Raw genomic sequence first — 20,293 nt, forward strand, 5'->3', positions numbered from 1 at the left:
TTTTGATAGCCACATTTTTATAGCTCTCCAAAGGACCAGCAGCTCCTGTGTGAACACGGACATGCAAAAACAACGCATGAAATATCCTTCCAGAATCTCAAGCGAAAGCGGGATGCTGCTGCTGCTGCGACCCTGCACGTGCTTTAAAAGGTGCTGCAAAGGTCCCACCTGGTCCAGGCAATACCCTTCCTTTTTCTTCCCCCAAACTACCTCTGGCCACTGAAAACACCCACTCTGAAGATCAAACCAAAATTAATGTTCCCATATGTGCGCCCAGATAACAATACTCACCTGGGGAGCCTGAGGAAAAAGCAGACAACAAACAGCACAGCATTTCAGAAGGGAGGGAAGCGAGCAGCATTATACAGAAAAGCTTGTAGGAGGCAAATACACCTTCAGACCAAAACCTCATAGTAAATTCAATTTTGGAAGATAAAACTTACAGAAAAATAAATATGCAAAAGCAGCGCAAGAAGCGATAAACATAGGCAAGGGGTTGCCTTTAATTAGGCAAGACTAGGATTTCCATCCCTTAACAAATTCACCATAGAGTAAAATTTCAGAACAGGGAGAACGCTCCTTGTTCTGAAGTTGTAATACACCTATTTTCAGATAGCAATTATGACTATGTCCAATTAATTTCAACAGCCTCTTCAAAGCTGATACTTTTCCTGGCATTGCAGGAAGAAAAAGAGCATTAAAGTCATCTTATGTGGAAAGAAAGAGCAAATATTTATTGCAGAAGTTCAGTTCATTGAAGAAGACTGCTACAAGGTAGCATGAGTGATTTACTGCTTTCATTATTCAAGTTAAATAAATCTCCTCCTTTCCCAGCTATTGAATATAGAGTTATGTTGGCAGAGTGGATTACATTTGATCTATGTACCATGACAAGTACTGAAAATTGTGGGCTTCATTGCTATATTCACCCACTCCTTCCTGAACAGAAGAAGAAAGTGTCAATACACAGAGCAGCCTTTGCTCTGTTCCTTCAGCATAAGAAAGCACAAAGCTGCTCTGGAGATGTAATGAGTATACAGTCTGACACCATGGAAACTAAGATAAACTCCTTTTAACTCTTTCAACTAACATTCAGGGTGTGGCATGAGACAAAAATTTTCCTATTCATGAACATTTTATTTGCATATATCAGTTTGACAGGCTTGCATTAATGCTAACCGAGGCTCTTTTTTTAAATTATTATTATTTTAAAGAATATGGATGAAATCTTAATCAGTGTGGAAGCAAACAGCCTATCTGATTCAATCTGGTTTCTGTATCATTTGAAAACGAAAGTATTTAAACATACTGTAATTGCTTCAGAAGAGTGAGAAGACGAGTTTCCTGCATTGCTCAGCAGATGGGCATCTCTGATAACAACCCACAGTCTTTACTCTGGGTTTCCTTCACATAATTTGGGAGGCTGATAAGTATTGCTACAAGAAATTGGACAATGTTTAAGAGATTCTGCTCCACATTGGGATTTCTGTTACCACTTTATCATAGTCTGCTAGCCTACCCACACCACACCCAGACACAATCAAACCACCACAGAAAGAGAAAAATCTGGAAAATGAAACACCACAGTTTTCAACCACTGCTCAAAGTACAATGAGTAATCTTTTTTTATTTTATAGGCTGCTTAATCAAAGGATTTCTCTTCAGTAGAACCAGGGAGACTCCTCATGCAAACAAAACCCATAAGTTTACTTGCTGTAAGTCTGGCATTTTGACCCTAGGAAGAGAGAGCCTTGTTTTATACCATCACTCTATCACCAGAGGTGTCACCATAACTGCTACCTAAATCAGAAACCAAAGACTGAGTTTCTAGCAAGTTTCACCAGAAAGTTTAGAAACAAAAACTACAATCATGAAGGAAAGTTTTATTTGACTTGTAATGCCCACATCCTAAGATTAAAGGTATTAAAACCAAAATTAGCTGCAGAGGAAAAGAACGAAGCAAAACAAGAACAGATTTGTACACCTTTAGGAAATCGAGAAAAAATAGGCACAAATTTATATACATTAGTTTCACAGATGGCAGAGGAATGTTCTATTGAAGAGGGGTAAATAAAATCCTGCTTTCCCACCTCCTTGTACGAGACAGCACAAGTCATGCTCTTCAAAGCCACACTGATCTTGTGATACAACAAGACAGATTTTTCCTCATAATTTTTTTTATTAATGTATTTGTGCTTTAAAGACCATAAAGATCCTCCTAGAGCCATTTGGTGTAGTCTCTACATACATACTCAAGTACTGAGTATGTACTTTAACCACTGGCGAAGCTTGTTGCAACCTCCACATAAAAACTGAAAGTCATGCATATCTGAAATTCTGTTTAAGCATCAGAAAACTACTGAAGGATTTTAACTGAAGGATTTTATTTCATAGCTGCTAAGCCACTTTAAATCCCCATCAGTGTTAAAATCTTGCAAGTGTCAGCCCAGAATGATTTAACCCCTTGAGAATAAGGGTTCATTATAAAAAAGGCAAATATCTTATCTCTAGAGATTCTAACCGAATATGCATCTCATCTGCTACTAATACTGAAGAATTTTCCTTTGCTAAAACACAGCCTGCTGGGGAAAGAAGGATTTTCTAGTGATCTCTTAAGAAGCCAGAGGGCAGACAGCTGTTTCATCATGACCTTTTACTCTGCCCTGCAAAACGGCTGAGTATGAGGTGGTTGCCATTTGGGCCAAGCCCTGCTCTGGATGGGATGGATCAGTGGAAGCAGCCTGAGCCCCTGCTCAGGGCTGCGTCCAAAGCAGCTGAACGCAGCAGGTCACTGACCACCACCCCTCAGGTCATGGAGAGCTTCTTCTGCAGGAACAGCTCCTCTGAACCCCCTGATCTGAACAGTTCCCTCCAGAGGCTGGAGCCACCCTTCTGCCTTTGCTCTCAAGCTACACCGGGGTTGGGTAGGGAGGAAGAGCAGCAATGAGCTAGCGGAGGGGGCAGGACATGTAGAGGAGTTTAACATCCTCCCTGTTAATGAGAAAATCAGTTTGTGTCAGGCAACATTCTTGGCTTGTGCAGGAGCGAATTAGTGTTGGTGGGCAGAGGGGGAGAACTCAACATTCAAGAAGCTGCAGATATTGTCGAGGAAGATTCCTCTTTACCTTCACTGGGAAGGCAGCATACATACCCTGTTTGCAATAAGGGCTAAGGAAAAGCATAAAGCTGTAATAAAACAGTCATTCTTCCTTTTGATTGTTTAGGAATTTACAATTTCTTAGCTTAAAAAGCTGCAGTGCAAGTTAGTGTTTGCTTCACGGGGACCCTGTTTCAGTACCCTCTCCTGCAAGAATGTGAGAAGACCAAAGTCAGCAGCCAGTGTTCTTGTCTGTACACAAAGCAGGCAGGCTGCCCCAAGCACTGAGGCCAAAAGACACTCAAAGTGATAAATAAATACACATAAAACAACTCTAAAAATGAAAAATTAACAGCATTGATTGTTTAGAATTACAATCCCTCTTGTTACATTAATCTTCACATTTTAGCATCTTTTTAACCACTATACAAAGCTGCTGAAGTTACTTTCTTCTAAACCAGCCATACAAGAGCACAAAGAACTATAAACTTTTTTTTTTTGGCAAAGCAACTTGCTTTCAGAATATAACATACCTTCAATTCACAGTTTACATGTAGCATGTGTATCCTGCTAATACAACATCTCTCTTCTCTCACTGCACGCTGCCAGGAGCGAGACACCTCAGAAACCTTTCATAGTTTCAGTTGCTGTCTCTTAAATCCTTCTTGTAACAGTTTTTTTCATGCAGCCTCACTTGGGTCAGCTGCTCCTCACCTCTGTCTCAGCGCTGTCTTGTTTATTGCATTAATCTAGTCTCCAGGATAAGCCACATCAACCTGATGTGCTTGTAGAGCAACAGATGTTACGTGCTCTACATTTATCCTCTTGCAAGAATCTCAAGAGCATTTATCTAGTACTCCTTTTACATCCTCCTGTTTACTTTTTCCCTGTTTACTTCCTTCCTGCTTTTGCCAGCAGAATCCACATTAGATATCTGAAGAGGAAGAAAGAAGACAGTTGTATTCTCCAAGCCCATACACTGACTTTCCACTCACATGAAAACTCAAGATTCTTACTTTTTTTCCCCCTTGCAAAAATATGGCTAGATAAGGCTTATGCCTTTTAACCTGTAACAGACATGAGGGATAACTAATCAATCTGGAGGAACAAAACCCACAACAAACAGTGAAACGTGTTTTTGTGAAAGTCCTCTTTTTCTTCTCCCTGAAGACCTCCTCATTCTGAGGCTGGGACTTGGAGCTGTACACAGACTGAAACAGAAGAAAGCCCAGGCTGGACCCTCAACCTTCATCTGTGGCATTGAACTCAGGGGACTCAGCAAAACACTGCAAACCTCACACAAAAGCCAGGACCACCTCAAGTCCAGCACACTCTACCCTATGCTAGTATCCAACTCAGAGCATGTCCCAAAGGAGCCAGACTTCAGGTGCTGGCTGGGCAGTCAGGATCACAGCATCTGAGAAGAGCCCGTCCCAGCACTACAAGGCCATGAGTACACATGCAGCTGATCTATACCCAAAAACCCCACATTATGTTTCTTAGGATTGACAGACTGGAGTCACTTCCCTCTCTGGCAGCTTAATCCCAGCTCTCCAACTACCTGCACACATAACCCCTTTTATACATCACATCCAACATCTACACCTCTTATTACCTCGTGCATAACAGGAATAGGCACCACACTATACCAGTTCCCTCTGCTCGTGTACGCCCCACACCTCCTACCCAGCAAGAACTACTGCTGGCTCATTCTAAGATACAGCAAGGCACTTTCATGGATGTTAAAGACTTTGTGCATGCACAGGCAGGATGAAAATCCACCCCCTCCTCATGCTAGCTTGCTTTAGGGGCAAACGTAGACCTCAGCAATCTCCTAAGCAAGGATGACCATGGCACAGAGCCCATCATCTGGCCTGCAAAGAGCAGCAACACAGAGGCAACAGACCAACTTCCTTAGAGCCTCAGACTGGTTACAAAAGTCTGCATTTTACTTCAGTGCTTTACAGAAGTATTTCTTCCTCCCTGGGAAAGAAATCTTTGCTAGTCGCATTGCATGTATTAAAACACATAAGGTAAAAATCAGCAGTAATGTCTGTAGAAACACAGCACAGATGAATGATAATAAAAATCCCAAATCAAACAAAGCCTCCTTGAGAAGCTAAGGGTCAAGTGGAGAATTTACCAACGATGTTCCTGCTCCCACACACAATAGTAAATGTAAGGGATTATTTCCCAGAAAACACACAGGTGAAGCGGGTGCGTATGTTGCCCTATTCAAGAGAATTGGGCAAAAATCTGGGCCCAGGTAGTTTGTGGTTTATATGACACATTAACAAAAATAAGAAGAACAGGAAGGTGGAACAAAGAAGAAATTCAAACCATAAGCTGGCAAGTGGTCCTGGATCCATCCCAGCAAACACTACTGGCTACAAAAAGCAGAAGGTCCCACCAGGTTGCTGTGTCAAAATAGTCTTTGCTGCCACCTGCACATTGCAGGTAGTTTTATCCATCTCTGTGAGGAAAAAAGGTCCTTTTACAAAACTGTTTTCCTCCCCTGATTGACATCGGATCGAGATCAGATGAGTTCCTTCAGCGGCTCATTTTCAGCAGGAAGCATGCCGTTCATCGCAGGGCAAGTCTCAGTGCCCAGATAGCCCAAGAGGATCTCGCTGCGCCGCCGCGACAGCTGCAAAATGTCTTCCGCCAGTGACTGCACTGTTGTGTATCTCACGTTGTCCAAATCAAACATGTCCTTCAGATATTGTACTATCTGGTGCTGCAAAGACAAAAGGAAAGGTCAAGAGACCTCCTCCCACCTGCCTGTAGCAGCTGCCTGGACTGCAGCAAGCAGAAAACCCCATAAGGAATTCTGCATGTCTGCCATCCAAGCAAAGGTCTGCTTCAGGCTGGGTATGACTTTTGTGGCTAGATCCCCTCATGCCTCTGGAGCAGGACAGCAGAGCTCCTGAAGTCAGGAGAGCAATGCTGATGTCCATGGCAATATCCATGAAAACATTTAATGATACAACACAGCCTCTCAGAATACCATCTACCAGACAAGAGGACTTTGGCTTTAAGATCAAATATGTAACTTGAAAGATCCCATGTACTATTAGACAAGATATTATTTCAGCATATGCACCCATAATATTTTCCAATATTGAGGGTATAAATTGATCTCATCACACATTTTTGCTATCAGCTATGGTAAATTGTGCTGGGAATTTTTATCAATCTAAATTCAACCATCTGCACCTCAAAACCCAGTGTTTTTCAGAGGGCTTTTGTACAGAGCCAAGTTTCTTAAATGCCATGTCAGTCACTAAAAGCACACATCTATAGCTTTAAGCTAGAAGACAGCAGGAGTCCCACACAGATTAGGTACAGAAAAACCATCTTACCTTGAAGAAACTGCAGACTTCAGATAGCTGCTGCTTGGGCCCCAGAAAACCAAAGGCTAGAACAGGACTGACATGCTCCGATACGGAGTAGAAATGAGAGATAAAGCCATCTGGTACCTGCCACAGGGAAGGAAAGAATTGGTTGGTCTTGGTTTTCAGACAGAATTAGCAGCTTATTCCATATCAGCTACGACGTTCCCTGCCAGAAAGCACCGTGCTTCAATAACTGAAATTTAGAGCTATTTAAGAACACCTCTTCCTGCAGAATTACATTTATCTTTCAGATGCCTTAAAGGATGACTACAGCTTTTATCTTCATGTTTCTAAACTACTATTTCAAGAGAATAATAAATAGAAGAAGAAAATGAAAGGCAATCATCAGACAGTCTTTATGGACTCTGGACCAAGCCAGGAGAGGGCATGCAAATATCCAAGACAAAGCTACTGCATGTCAGCCCAATACAGCTTCCAATGCTTTCAGTTCTCTTTGTGCCATCTCCCGAGGCAAACCCAGTCTGAGCAGCTGGCTGTGGGATAGGAGTTGAAAACTTGCCAGAGGCCACAGACCCTGTGGCAGAGGGGGCTGTGAAGTTGCGGCTTCCTGTTCCCCAGGTTCCACGAACTCATCTGCTGCGATAGTTTAGAAAGCCACAGATTTAAGGGAAATGCATTAAGTAAAGCTAGTCAGCAATCAGCGCTGGGCAGCAGAGAAGCTCATGAGCCATTCATTTAGCTGCCAGCAGGGAAACTACAATTCAGGAGCAACCCCTTGTTGCTTGGTATCTGTGACCATTCTTACAGTACTCTGAGCAAGGAGAGGGAATACCAGACAGGCAACACTGTCTTTTGAATCCTCACATTAAGAAAAAGGCAGAATAAACTCATACAGATTCAGTAAAACACTGAACGGCACTGGAGCAACGATGGCAGGACCCCAGCACTCTAAAAACATCACAAAGAATGCAATTCAGTTCAGTCTTATACCACTCAGATTTTGCATTTGTCAAGATCTGTTATCTTTCTCAGCTTCAAATACATTAGACTCTTTCTCTTTTAATTAATTTTGCTTACCATCAAAAGCCTTCTTTTTGCTTTCAGAACTGACCAGCAGGCAGTTGCTAGAGCCTACAATTAATGGAGAGAGACCATCAGTTACTGGAACTACTTTTCAGAAAAAAAAAAAAACAAAACCAACACACACACACAAAAAAAAAAAAAAAAAAAAAAACACACCACACCAAACCAAAAAACCCCCCAAACAACACGAAACAAAACCCAGAAAAACAGTTTACCGGTACGTTGCCATAACAATATCAAACAAGTGGCCCTTTGGTGCCAACAATTCTAAAATTACTGACAGAAATCTACGTGAACTGGAAGCAGATTTGGCCACTCCAGACCTGCTCCTGAAAAGCTGAAGTGGTTTTGAAGATTGCCAATAGGATCTGGCATAGCTGCCAAACACCCCTGAATGCAGACGGTAAGCAGACAGCTGTTAAAAGGTGCCTCCCCACCATCTTCTCAGTCAATGAAACTAATCACTCTTAAATAGGCAGCCAGGGGCCAGGGCTAGAGGAAAATGCTGCTATTTGAGCCTCAGGGTCTGCTGAGGTACCACCCAAAGGAATGACCAAGTGCTAACACACAGGTTTGTCCCTGCATTTTGATCCTCTTATTCACAAAAATACACGCTGTCATCTTTTAACATCTCCATGGCATCACTGATAAAGGCAACTAGAAAAGTAAGTCTATTAAAAAGCCAACCAGATGCTTTTAAAATACGGAAAGCTTTCCTGTAAACAATTTACATGTACCAGAAGCCTGTTGTTTAGAGCTTCAGGAAGGCATGGCATTTCTAAAGAGAAAATTCAGCGCAGCCAGGACACTGAGGTCATATTCTTTTTCTAGGCTCGGCACCGTGGTCTCAGCACAACGATTCCCCAGTTAACGCACCGTCTCCTTGAAGCTGTCGGAGAGCCAGCGGTTGCGCAGCACAGCCAGCACGGAGGAGGGAGGGTTCTCCAGATCCTCAAAAGCATCCATGAGGATGAAGTCCAGCACGATATCAAAGAAACTCATGCATACCACCTGTCAGAGAGCAGAACAGTCTGTAAAGGTTTAAAAAAAAAAAAAAAAAAGGAGATGGATTTTTTTTGCTTCGAAGGAACAAAACATAATGAGGTGAAGTTTCCCACCATGGCAGAAGGACTGAACATGTACACTGAGTTCACAGTCCCCAGAGAGGGGTTGGCCAAAAGACTTATTAACCCTGTGTCCAGGAAAAGCCCAGTCAAAAGGCAAACAAGTCTTACAGACCTACAGACAATAGCTTGTGCCCTCTAGAAGTTGAGATTTTGAGTTGGGTTTTGGGGGTTTTTAACCACAGTAGTGCTGACATTGGTGAAGGCAAGATTTGCCATGAAGTTTAAACATCCCAACACAGTTTTGCCCCTGCCCTCCCCAACAATGTTTAATTGCAAAACGATAGAATTTCAACAGCAGTTCTTCCACTCCTGGGCCATCTCTACGTATGCATTATCTCCAACTCCTCTGGAACTTTCTAAAGAGAACATTGTTACTAACCCCTCTTCCCTCCAGCTCCTGCTGAGTGGTCGGCCAGGTCTCTTGCTTCAGTGCATAATGCAACATCTCCTCATAGCTTTCCAGAAAAGCTTTGGGATTCTGGGAGAGCAGAGAAACAAACCACTTCAGCAGGTACAACAGTTGTGGGCACATTTCACCAAAGATTGATGACATTATTTTGAGCTAACATCAACATCAAGGCATGCAACTGGCTGAAGTTTTTAGCTAAAATACTCTTTGTGCAGAAAGAGAATTTATTTCTGGGAGGCATGGATGGCCCCAGGTTCAGCTGTGACTCAAAGCACCTATGCTGCTCTACTTTCTTCAAGGAAGTAGCTGGAGACACCTGTAAGCAAACCAAGCCAGTAAAGAGCTAACGCTGTGCAAATGACGATCTCCCTGTTTAGGGGGTGACCAGTGACTAGGCCAGTGATCTGAGAGCTGCTATGAGGCTGACACAAAGGTCTGATTCTTTTCCCTTTCCTATATTCCTTCAGATGATGCCATTGCTGATGCCTGTACCCTGTTTGCTGCCATAAGGCACAGTATCAAAGTATGGACAGGAGCTGCACAGAGAGATTCTTTCAAGAGAATTTGGTTAAACAAGATTAAAAGCATAGGCATTTTATTTCTCACAATAGTCACCAGCATACAGATGAAGTTTCTTCCTTACAAGACACTGGAAAAACTCTGAGTTGGGATGGAAGAATAAGCATCCCTGTACTTGCAAGACACAGATAAGTTGTTAAACAAACGCCCTACCTTTTCAGCTTTTGTCATCAGTCCTATCACCATTTGTTTCCCAACCTCCCCAAAAAACAGTTGATTGCTTTCATCCTCCAGCAGCTCCTGCAAAGGGAACACAAGAAGCCTCCAGTGAGCACCTACGCCCACATGGATTCTGAGCTGGGAGCAAAATAAATGGGACATAAAGCAGAGCAAGGCTGCATACACCAGTATCATTAACCTTTAATAAGATGGAGTCTAGAATCTAAACAAAACTTCTCCATGAAGCAAGTTTAAAATTAGGCTGAAAGACTGGAAGAAGCAAGAACGGAGGCACGGCAGCCAGCAGCAGTGGGGCCAAGGCACAAAAGCTGCTCTTCAGGCTCTAGACACACATTGCCAGGATGCAGATTGCAGTAAGAAGGAGGAAACCTTGCTCCCCTGCTTCAGAGGTTTGAGTCCATCCCAGTGACAAGCTCTTAAGTGGGAATAGCAGCTCCTGGGCAGCTCTGAAATCACCAAGCTCTCACTTCCCAGAACTAAACCAGTGTCAGTGGCCATGTAACCAATGCTCAAGCTGGGCATGAGGACCAGGGGATCCTCTCCATCTCCAAATCAAATCGATCAGGATGGGATTACAGAGTTAAGCAAGGGGAGCTTGGGCTGCTGCTGCTTCTGCTTTTACTTGCTCTAGAGGGGGAAAGACTTCACCCCCGTACAGGCAGAGGGGAACGTGCTGCTGGCAGCAACGCGCCACAGGAACCCAGGACCCTCGAGCTGTTCTCACCTGGAAGGCCAGCCTGACACAATGCAGCTTTGCAAGGAAATCCTGGTCGCTGTAGCAGCCAAGGAGCTCTGTCCTAGAGAGAAAGGGGAAGGGTTACATAAATTTCAGCTCTCCTGATGTCTGTGTTCCTAACAACTCTGCTCTCCTGAAAAAAAATACTTGCTCCTAGGTACAGACTGGGAATTAACAACTGCATTCCCTTCACACACTCCCTGGGGGACCACAGCACCTCTGCAAAGGCTGTTAAAGCGTAGGACCATGCCAGCCAGCCAGAACAGGCACATTTACTAATTTCCTGAGACAATTACCCATTCTTAACATTTATCCTAAAATCTGCAGCTAGTTCCCTGGGAATTCTGAACCAGGAGGAAGGATGCTAAGAGTTTCCAACCCCAAAGGTTTATTCTGGTTATAGGGCTGCTCGAGACAAATTATGTGTTTGCACTGCTCAAAGGAGCCTCAACACAAGGATCCACAACTCCAGCTGGCACTTCACCTCAGCGTCCGGCACGCAACCTTCCCTTCTTTCACCAACTGCAGAGCTTCTTCATATGCTGCCACTGGCTTAGAGAGATGGAAGGGTATTTCCTCAAAGTGGAGAGAGTCAAAGAGCTGTAGAGGTGGCGAGAGGCATGGGAAGAATAAAATGATCTTGTTAAATATTTGTAAATACTCAGAGACTGCACACAAGCATGATGTGCCACCTTCAGCTAGCAAACTTTTGTCAGTGCCTATTATTTCATGCAAAGATATTTCTTTTCCCACCAGTTTCAAAGCTGTCTCAGCTCTGACACAGCTTAATATCCCCTAAAATTTACACAACCAAGCCACATAACTTTAGATTTACAGTACTTTCCTAGCTGTTATGGCATGTTTTCTACCGTAGAGAAGGCAGATGACATGGAAATGCTGGTTGGAAAGGGCTGCACCATGCTCCTAATTAAACAGCTTTTCCCAACATCCATCAGGGACCTCCCAGCTTGGGGCTGTGGCTCCATGTTTTACCATCTTCCTCTACCAAAATGTGTTTGGCTCCACTGCCTTTGTGGCTCCCCTCCAAGCAGCTGGACTGCAACACACAGCTGAAACTTAAAGTCACCTCTGCTGCAGAGAAGAAGGAGTCCTCAGAAATCGAGCTGTCTTCATCATCTGTCCGAAGCCGCAGTGACCCATCCGTCAATGGAAGCATTAAAGTCTTCTCTAGAGAGAAAGAAGCTGCATATGTTGGAGTTTGTGGACTACTGTTCCTCTTAGCTCCCGTGCTCTCTCACCCCCACCCCACAAACACCATTTTGTCACTACTTGATTGCCTAGCTTACAGAAAAGACATAAAACCAGACAGAAACTGGCGTTTTACTGGATTTCTAACCCAGGTCCCATACCCAGATCCAGCAGCATGCTGTCTGACGGAAGCGAAGACCCAAACTCTTCCTGGAGGTGGTAGGCTCGGTGCAAGAGGGACTCCAGCTTCTCAGCAAACTCCCTTTTCTGGGACTCCTCCTTCAATACACATAAATGCCACCTTTAGTTAGCCAGCTGGGCAGAGACAGATTGACAGCACAAATAGGGAAGGAAATTTTCAGTAAAATGGGATTTACAGTTTGCAGATTAAATGATTTAAAGAGGGAGAGACGACTCATTAATCCTACAATGCAGCTAATAATGCAAGGAGAGGGAAGCTTCTATGCAGCCTATTCAAGCCCTCTGGCGTTTTAGCTTCACAATTTTGTTAAAAAAAGAATAAAGAACTTAAGAACTTTAACCTGCCATCCAGAAAAACAGGTATTTTAATGAGTTACAAATCACTTAATTGTCCTGACTTGTGACTTGAGCCTGATTTCAAGAGGGAGTCACAACAGAAAACCTGTGTTGAGTACAAGAGTATCCAGAACTGGATAACAGAGTAAAAGTCCTTGGATTAAGGTGCTGAGTATAAGCAAAGTTTGCTGTAAGCAGCACAGGAGGATAGGGAAGAAAAAAAAAAAAAGGGAGGGGGAAGAAAAATAAAGACTTACACAGCATCTTGCCTTCATGCCCCTGTGTCTGCATGAGTATCTTACCCAGAAGACAGAAGCATTAACAAGAAGCACAAAATCTATTTTGATAATAAATCAACTGGTTTTAAGTTAATTTTAGAAATACTATAGGGCTCTTTAAGGAGAGACAACAACGCCGCAATCCAGATTTGACTTGGATAAATATTATCCAGCACAGAAGACAAATATCCCCCACACTTACTACACCAGGTCGGGTTTATAAGAGGCTGGGAACACTTTTTGCCAGCGAGAGCTCCTGGAGAGTTGGGAGTTTGGCTCCTTTCACAGTCCTGAGCTACAGCTGCCCTTTTTAGCTTCATGGTTGTCACCGAGCCATTCTAGTTTGGATCTCCTCTTACCAGAGTCTTCCCTCCACAGTCCTCAAGTCCAAGACAGCAAGGCATTGTCCTAAAATACTGGTTTCTGTAGCTGTAGGCTGAACGAGTTACACACCTCCCTGCCCCACTTGCTCAGTGAGCAGCAGCATACTTAGCTCCTACCGAGTTACCACTTCGCTTTATTCATTAATACATGCAGGCAGCTGGCCTCTGCTTTTCCACCCAGCTTCCTAGGGAAGTGACAGTGACCATCAAGATCTCCAGTTTCAAGTGTGTTAAAAAGTTACAGACACAACACTGCCAGGCAAAAAGCTGCTTCTTCCTCTCTGGTGCTGTATTTGTTACAGCCTTTTCCCACCGCAGCCTCTGCTACTGGAGGACTTGCATGACAGTGACTGACATGATGCTGGAAGGTGGGTAGAAAAAGCTGGGGAATGAGGGGGCGAGACTTATTAAAAAGAAAAAGAAATTAAAAACACCCACTCGCATTGCATAAGGAAGCCGCAGATATAGACAGCTCTTAAACAGAGTCTGGTCCAACCCTGCCCTTAATTTGCTCTTCTTTTAACCTCCTACTAATTACTGCTTCCAGCACCCAGGCTGGCATTTCAGCATGTTACCCAGCTGGCAAATCAAGGGAAAAGCAGGGACCTACCTCTGGGATGATCTCAGACACGCTCTCTTGCTGTTTCTTGCTGTCCCAGGGCACAGGGGTGCTGGTACTAGCACTGTCCCTCTGCCTGATGGTCAGTGCCTGCTCCCACTTCTGCAGGGCTTCCTCAAACAGCTCCATTCCTGGGAATGCAGCCAAACACAAGCTCTGAGAGTCCCAGGCCACACAGGAACAAAGCAATACAGCACAAGTCTTCTCTGCATTGACTGAATGAGCAAAGAGGAAAGCCTCTCCCCAAACGATAAGAAAGAATAAATGTATTCTATTTCTTTCCCATTTAAACATGGTTTAATTTGGATTAGAAGTTTAGAAGAACGTCCCCAAACTGATTAAAATGTCAGCTGCGTTACTTCCAAAATACTGTTCTCAGCACAAGGTGAGCCTGTTTATTGTTCAAAGAACAGTACTTTGGAAGTAAACTATTCACTGAGAAAGCAGAGAAATATTTCTTTAGGAGAAGATGGGATTTTTATAACTAACAAGTGACCAAGTTTAAGTTGAGGATGGGAGAGAACTTCCTGTTAGAGCTCTACACTGAACTGCTGAGGCTCTATGGCAATTTACACCCTCTTTTTGCTCTCAGTGACAAACAACCCCCCCAGAGCAATGTTACCCTCGTGCTTGTTCACCTTGGACGTAGAGACTTTCTGCACTGGAATCACCAATGGCTCCAGCATCTCCTATTGCCTGGGCCTCCCACATCCCTGCTGGTATTGGGCTTGAAGAGTTGACTGCTACCATCTGCAGAAAGGGAGCAGAGAGCAGCAAGTGCCTTTTGAATTCTCCCCAAGGGGAGCAATATTAAGACCACACAAACACCACCACCAGTTAAATTTCAACGATAAGCCATTTCCCTTCCCCATCTTTGCCCTTGTGCTTCCCCATATCAGTACTCTCTTGTCAGGGAAGGTATCAAGGGTTACTGGCCTGCTCCCACTTGGGTTCACACTACACTGTCAACAACCACACAGTGCTGAGAGGAGAGGCAAGGTGAGAAGTCCTCCCCTTCTCCCCCCAGCACCACAGTGCTGTCTCTGAAGGCACAGCAAGTTGTATGGGAAATATCTTCCCAACCTATTTACACTGAAGCTTCACTAGAAAACAGTGAGCTCTACAGTGGTGAGTGCCGATGGAAGCAACAGCCTAAGAAAGCTCCAAAGCAGTCTCTACAAAGGAGCAAAGATTTTGATAAAAGTTCACGTCAGCCCCAGCTGTCCATACCAAAACCACAGGACGTGGCGGGGAAGCGGCCACAGTTCAAACGAAGGAACAGATTACCAGCAAAAATACAGCTGAGGACTTTGTCCAGAGGGATCCTCACTCTTCTCTTTGTAACCAAACCTACTCCTGGGAGGGCTGAGCACCAAGATCCACACTGCAAATTATCAGCTTTCTCCAATTTCACACTAGCACATAAATGTCTTTTAAAGTCTGACCCAGTGAAGTGCAAAGTTCAGATGCTAACAGTGACCCATGTTTTCATATGGCTTAGAGAAAAATCTCCAAATGGGAGCCTGATACTAGGAAAAAAGCTACAATAATCATCTGACAGATCAGTTCTTGCTCTGCGTCCATTGATTAATCTCTGTGGAGTGTTAATAAATCATCTTAAGATCCAGAACTGCACATTATCAGTTCACTGCTGCTGACTTATTTACTAGATGACAAAGAAGAGCCCCAGAAAGCAGACAAGAGAGCTGGTAGAAACTGCAGCTGTGTGAAGGATGAGCTCTTTTCCCATCAAGTAACATGAAAGTAATGAGTACAGGGTCACAGACGCTCAGCTCCACACAACGAAGGGGGTACAGGATCAGATCTCCCTCTGTGTGGATATCCCCACCCATGTACCAGCAGTGGAAAAGGGCATTTAGACAGTTTTATCTAAACAGTGATACAAAACCCAGACGACATCTGTGGAAAGAGAGAAGCCGTAGGGGAATTAAATGGACGCGAGAGGCCTTGCAGAGGGAGGAAGGCCAGAGCTGGACACAGCTGGGTCTGCACAGAGACGTCCCAGCATATCCCAGTTACCCCGGGGGAACAGTGGTGCAGGGCTGCTCGCCCAGCGCCGCACCGGCACTGCCGCCTGCTGGACACACGCTGGGGCCTGCACAGATTTTTGGCAACTTTCTGGTGCTTTAACCATCCAAGACAAGATAAACTACAGCGATGCCTGCACATACTGCAGGGTGCTGCTGGCCGACAGCTCCCTTCCAAAGGGTGATTCTTCCCTCTTCTTGCCCCAGCATTGCAAAGCAGCCACCGAGCCCAGGCGGGTGACACCGAGGGGGTGTTTCACAGTAAGTCACAGTGCATGAAGCTGCAGAGGTTTGCCGGTGCTGCCTGCTGCCCCAGGACCCTGCAAGGCTTTGAGCAATGGGGATGTTGAACAGGTCTTAAAGCTACAAACGCTCCCCAGCACCTCTGCATTTGATCTCACAAGAGGTGAATACAAGCAGTGATGGCTCCTGTCTGGTTAAGCCTGAATTACCTGTATTTATAGGCTGCTTTGGGCTTTGGAGGAGGTAGAATAACTAGGCTGCCTTCTCAACTAGCACTGTTTCCCGAACAGAGCTATCAGATTTTGGTAGTTAATTTGGATTTAACAACCAAACAACCTGTGAGCTGCCCCAGCACAGGAGGGCTGTGCTGGCACAGGGGCTGCTGGGCCACCCAAACTCTCACCACAGAGGGAAGCAAACAAGCTGCCCATTGCTGTGAGACCCAGCGACAACCCAGCCTTGCTCCCTGAGGGGGTCACAGACAGCCCCGAGGAACCACGGCCATGTCCCACACACAAGCCCCTCCTGCAGCCCCTAGTTGGCCAAAGAAGTGGGCTATACCCTGGGGCTCTTGGGCACAGGAAAATGCTCTGATCTCACACAGGCAACTCCAGTCACTCTGAGGTTAATATCAGAACCCACCCTACAATTACAGTAACCTGTTCTCCAAAAGCTTTGGCGTTATCCATCAGCCAATACAAGCCCAAGGACTCGGTGATCTTGTTACAGGTAGGTACACACATCTCCCGGCCCTGCTTCTGCCAGCCCAGCTGAGAAGGTCCTTACCGAGGCGAGGCTGTGCGAGGAACTGGAATGTTTGCTGGGCTCGATGGAGGAAATCCCACTGAGCGTGTCATTGCTCTTGCTGCCAGGACTCTGGACTCTCTTGCTGGAGTATCCTGTAGTTGGGAAGGTCACACAAAAACAGGAATTTAGACCCAGTTCACTGCAGTTGTGAACAGGGAGGGGAACATCGCCCTGTCAAGTGGGACTGTGAATGGGCAAAGCAGTATCCAATACCTAGAAATGAGTGACAGATCTCCTGTGTGTTCTTTTTTGCTCTGAGATACTAAGAAAATTGGTATCAGTGGGGATCTGAGGCTGAGGAATGAATATTTATTCACCACTTATGGATGGCAGGAGGCAAACAGAAAGCATCAAAAAGAAAATCCTCCAACTTCCCTCAGGGCAGGCAGAGCACAGATGTCCTTCCCTTGGTTATTATTAAAAACACTTAAAGATTTTCATACGTTTCACAGAACAAATGCTTAATCCCTAAAGTGTTTTGCTGATGGGTTAGTCCTGGGTCAGTCTTAAGCCAAAAAATCAATACAATCAGGTGAAGAAGTTGCCCAAGGTCCAGGAGCTGCCACAGAGCTGGACGGACACTCCCAACTCCCCAGCCTGGCCCAGGCCACCCTCCCCTCCACCGCCCAACCTCGCCAACACGGCTGCACACGGGATCCCTGGGTCAGGCATCATATTGGCATCACCGAGATCAATACCCAACCAGGTCACTGTGTGCCCTGGATCATTATTATCGGGGTAAGCACAGTGTAACGGGTCCACAGTCTCTCTGTTGGAAGGGGGATGGGAACTGCAAACCTTGGTGAAAACCTCAGTGTCACTTTTTTCCTCACAAGGGCTTTGAACTCAGGGTCTTTCCCCCTTTCCTGTGCTAACTCTGTGTTCATGGCACTGTGCTTCAAGCTTCTAATTTCATTCCACACTGATGCACTACACAAACAGCTTTGCTTTCCTCTCCCCAAAGCTGTCAGGAACTTCTCATCACCCCCCGTACACCCTCTTTGCTCCCCCACGAAAGGTTTTTGCAGATCTTCCCTTCCTGAAAGGCCAACCTTTCTTCACGGAGGAGACCCTTCTGGTTGGCAAGATGGGCACTGTGATCCCTCCAGGCTTAAAGCCACACTTCTCTGGAGCAATCTGCTTCTTTCGACGACGACGACGCTTCAGCTGATGAGCTGCAAGAGCCAACGCAACTGTCCCAAGAGCTGTAGCAAACAGCACCTTGCGCAGGCCTGGAGAGAGCCGCAGCTGAGAGAAGACAGACTTTAAACACAAAAGATATGAAAGAGCAACAATGAAAAACCAATTCTAGCACCTTTTTTTTTTAAAGTAGTCTTAAACATAAGACACCTCAGCATTCCCCCTCCCACCCACAAAACAAAGCCCCTGCTACACAACTAATAAGACTTAGCAGCAGAGAAACTGCTGCACCATTCTGACAGAACCTAGAGAAGTTGGTCTCAATTATCATTACCAAAACACACTGTAAAATTTGCATGCAGCCTGTAGCAGATGCAGTCTGAGTTACCCTAATTCAGCTCTGAAACACTGGTATGCAGCTAAGCTTTACTGCCCCAAGTGTTGCATTATTACGTGTGAAATATAGTAATAATCTTTAAAACAAAAATATTTTTTTAGTGCTTTTGAAGAAGAGAAAGGTCAAACCCAGATGTTCTCCCAGGAGGGATGTGGGAAGCCCTTCTCTCTCCTCTCCAAGCCCACCTTGAGCAGCTCTCTCCCACCATCCCAAACTCTCCATGCAATTCTTACACACCCTCAAAGCACCCAAGTCCCCCAGCATCGCCCCGTCATGCCTCTGCACTCACAAGTAACACAGACACTTCTCTCTCGACAGACAACCCACAAAGAGAAAACCCAAGGAACCCAACACAAAAGTCTTTCCTGATTGTTGTACCTGTCCGAACGTTGTGTAGACAAACACAGGGATCTCTGCCACGGTCATTGCCAAGGCCTGGATGATGGACATTCCCTCTGTCCTTCTAAATGCCATGTCTGAACGAGGATTTTGGCACCTCCAGGAGCCACAAAGGGGAAGGGCACTTGCAGATGCTGTGTGAGCTGCTCACAAAGAAATCCAACTTTTCTCTGACATCTGGCTCAGAGTCCCGGGATTGGCCTTCATCCAGCAATTCTCCTCCTACAGGAAGAGGAGAAAAATCAGGTGAGCGAAGGGAACACATGACCTGTGCCTCCTTGTACTGCACTTCACAAACCACACACCAGGTCACTTGTAGTAATAATGCTGCTAGAGCCAAGCAGGCAGGAGATTAAAGCATCTTCTCACCAACAGCAGCAATTTTTTTGCTTGTCCTACCAGCCACGGGGTCAGATTCCCAAACTGCTCTACAGCAGCAGCATCCTTGAGCTCGACAGCTGCCAGAGATTTCTACATGCACCAGAACCGGCTGCACACGGTTGGAAGGATTTTGTTTGCAGTCCCCATTATAAAAAATAAAACCTATTACAAATAACCACACGTATACTTTAATTGGCAAAACTCTGACACACAGAAAACTGAGCAAGGGCAAAGACCTGCTTAGGAGTCACCAACCAAAGGGTGTTTGTTCAGGAAGTTTCAAAGCTGCTTGAGTTTAATGCAGAGTTTTGCTGGGAACCGGGGAGCAGGGGTGAGCTTCACGTCAAGGACAGAGCTACAGAAGAATGTATTGAAACCAGGACGGATTCTCTTTTAAACACAAAATTGAAAACCCTTTGGTCCTGCTCCCTGCCAAGCCAGCCTTTGCAGCAACCCAGCCCTGCTGCAGAGAGGAGACGCTGCTCTTATCCTGTGTGTGCCCGTGCTCCGGCCACACCGGGCTCTGGCGTCGCCCCACACCGACAAGCTAAACCCACCCTGGGCGTTACAGCCGCGTAACAACCCCCCATTCCTGCCTGACCCCACAGCTGTCAGCAACCTCACACCCCACGGCCCGGGGGCTGCTGTAACCCCATCCGGGAGCCGGCGTTTAGCCCGCAGGGACCAGACACGAGGGACAAACTCTTCCCACAAGGTTAAACGCAACGTTTTGGCAGAGATGAGGAGAGCAAAGTGCAAGAAATTTTGGGCACAGAAACCAGCCTGGGGGTTACTGCGCCTGGCTGAGGGGTACAAGGCAGCAAGACACCGGTGAAATCCCTCCAGCCGGGGCATCTCGCCACTGCCCTGCCTGCCGCGGCCTCCCGGGGCAAGGCACTGAAGGAACCCCAGGGCGCAGCGGGGTAAAGCCCACCGGCCGGGCAGGCCCCAGGCAGGGAGGCCCCCACGGGACACCCCGCAAGCAGCACCGCAGCAAGCCGGGGCCCTGCACATGGGGCTCCCGGGCCCTCGGCATCCCTGGAGCATCCCCACACCCCTGGGCACCCGCCATGTCCCTGCGCCCTGGGGTCCCTCAGGCCCCTCGCAGCGCCGGAGCATCCCTCCTGCACCCACACACGCGGGGCACCACCCGCGCCCCACAGCCTCCCGCACCCGCGCATCCCGAGGGGGGGTCCCGCACCCTCTGCGTCCCCCCACCCCCAGGCCCGGTTCCAGCCGGGGGTCCCCGTTTTCGATTCCCCCGCACCCCCCGTCCAGCCACGGC

General features: G+C 46.1%; 1 protein-coding gene across 1 annotated transcript; it reads right to left on the bottom strand.

Annotated features, from left to right (window-relative positions):
* Positions 1-719: 719 nt before the first annotated feature.
* Positions 720-18,875, bottom strand: MIGA2 (mitoguardin 2). The gene is made up of 15 exons (XM_026860420.1): positions 18,607-18,875; positions 17,744-17,954; positions 16,671-16,783; positions 14,232-14,343; positions 13,585-13,724; positions 11,938-12,055; positions 11,655-11,755; positions 11,052-11,167; positions 10,556-10,628; positions 9,805-9,891; positions 9,043-9,141; positions 8,413-8,547; positions 7,531-7,584; positions 6,460-6,576; positions 720-5,834 (listed from the first exon to the last, which is right to left on the bottom strand). Exons 1-15 carry the CDS (start codon positions 18,700-18,702, stop codon positions 5,634-5,636), a joined length of 1,773 nt encoding a protein of 590 aa, XP_026716221.1. The 5' UTR covers positions 18,703-18,875; the 3' UTR covers positions 720-5,633.
* Positions 18,876-20,293: the final 1,418 nt, after the last annotated feature.

This window comes from Athene cunicularia, assembly GCF_003259725.1.
Source record: "Athene cunicularia isolate RWA chromosome 17 unlocalized genomic scaffold, athCun1 chr17_part1, whole genome shotgun sequence".
In the NCBI taxonomy this organism is placed as follows: Eukaryota; Metazoa; Chordata; class Aves; order Strigiformes; family Strigidae; genus Athene; species Athene cunicularia.

Bases quoted from the DNA above. Each gene is read 5' to 3' on its own strand.
- MIGA2 (XM_026860420.1), bottom strand. From the start codon at position 18,702: ATGGCATTTAGAAGGACAGAGGGAATGTCCATCATCCAGGCCTTGGCA. The intron at 16,784-17,743 runs GTTGGCCTTTCA...TCCCAACTACAG, and splicing joins GGTCTCCTCCGTGAAGAAAG to GATACTCCAGCAAGAGAGTC. The intron at 10,629-11,051 runs GTGAAGTGCCAG...CTTTCTCTCTAG, and splicing joins GTTGCGTGCCGGACGCTGAG to GACAGAGCTCCTTGGCTGCT.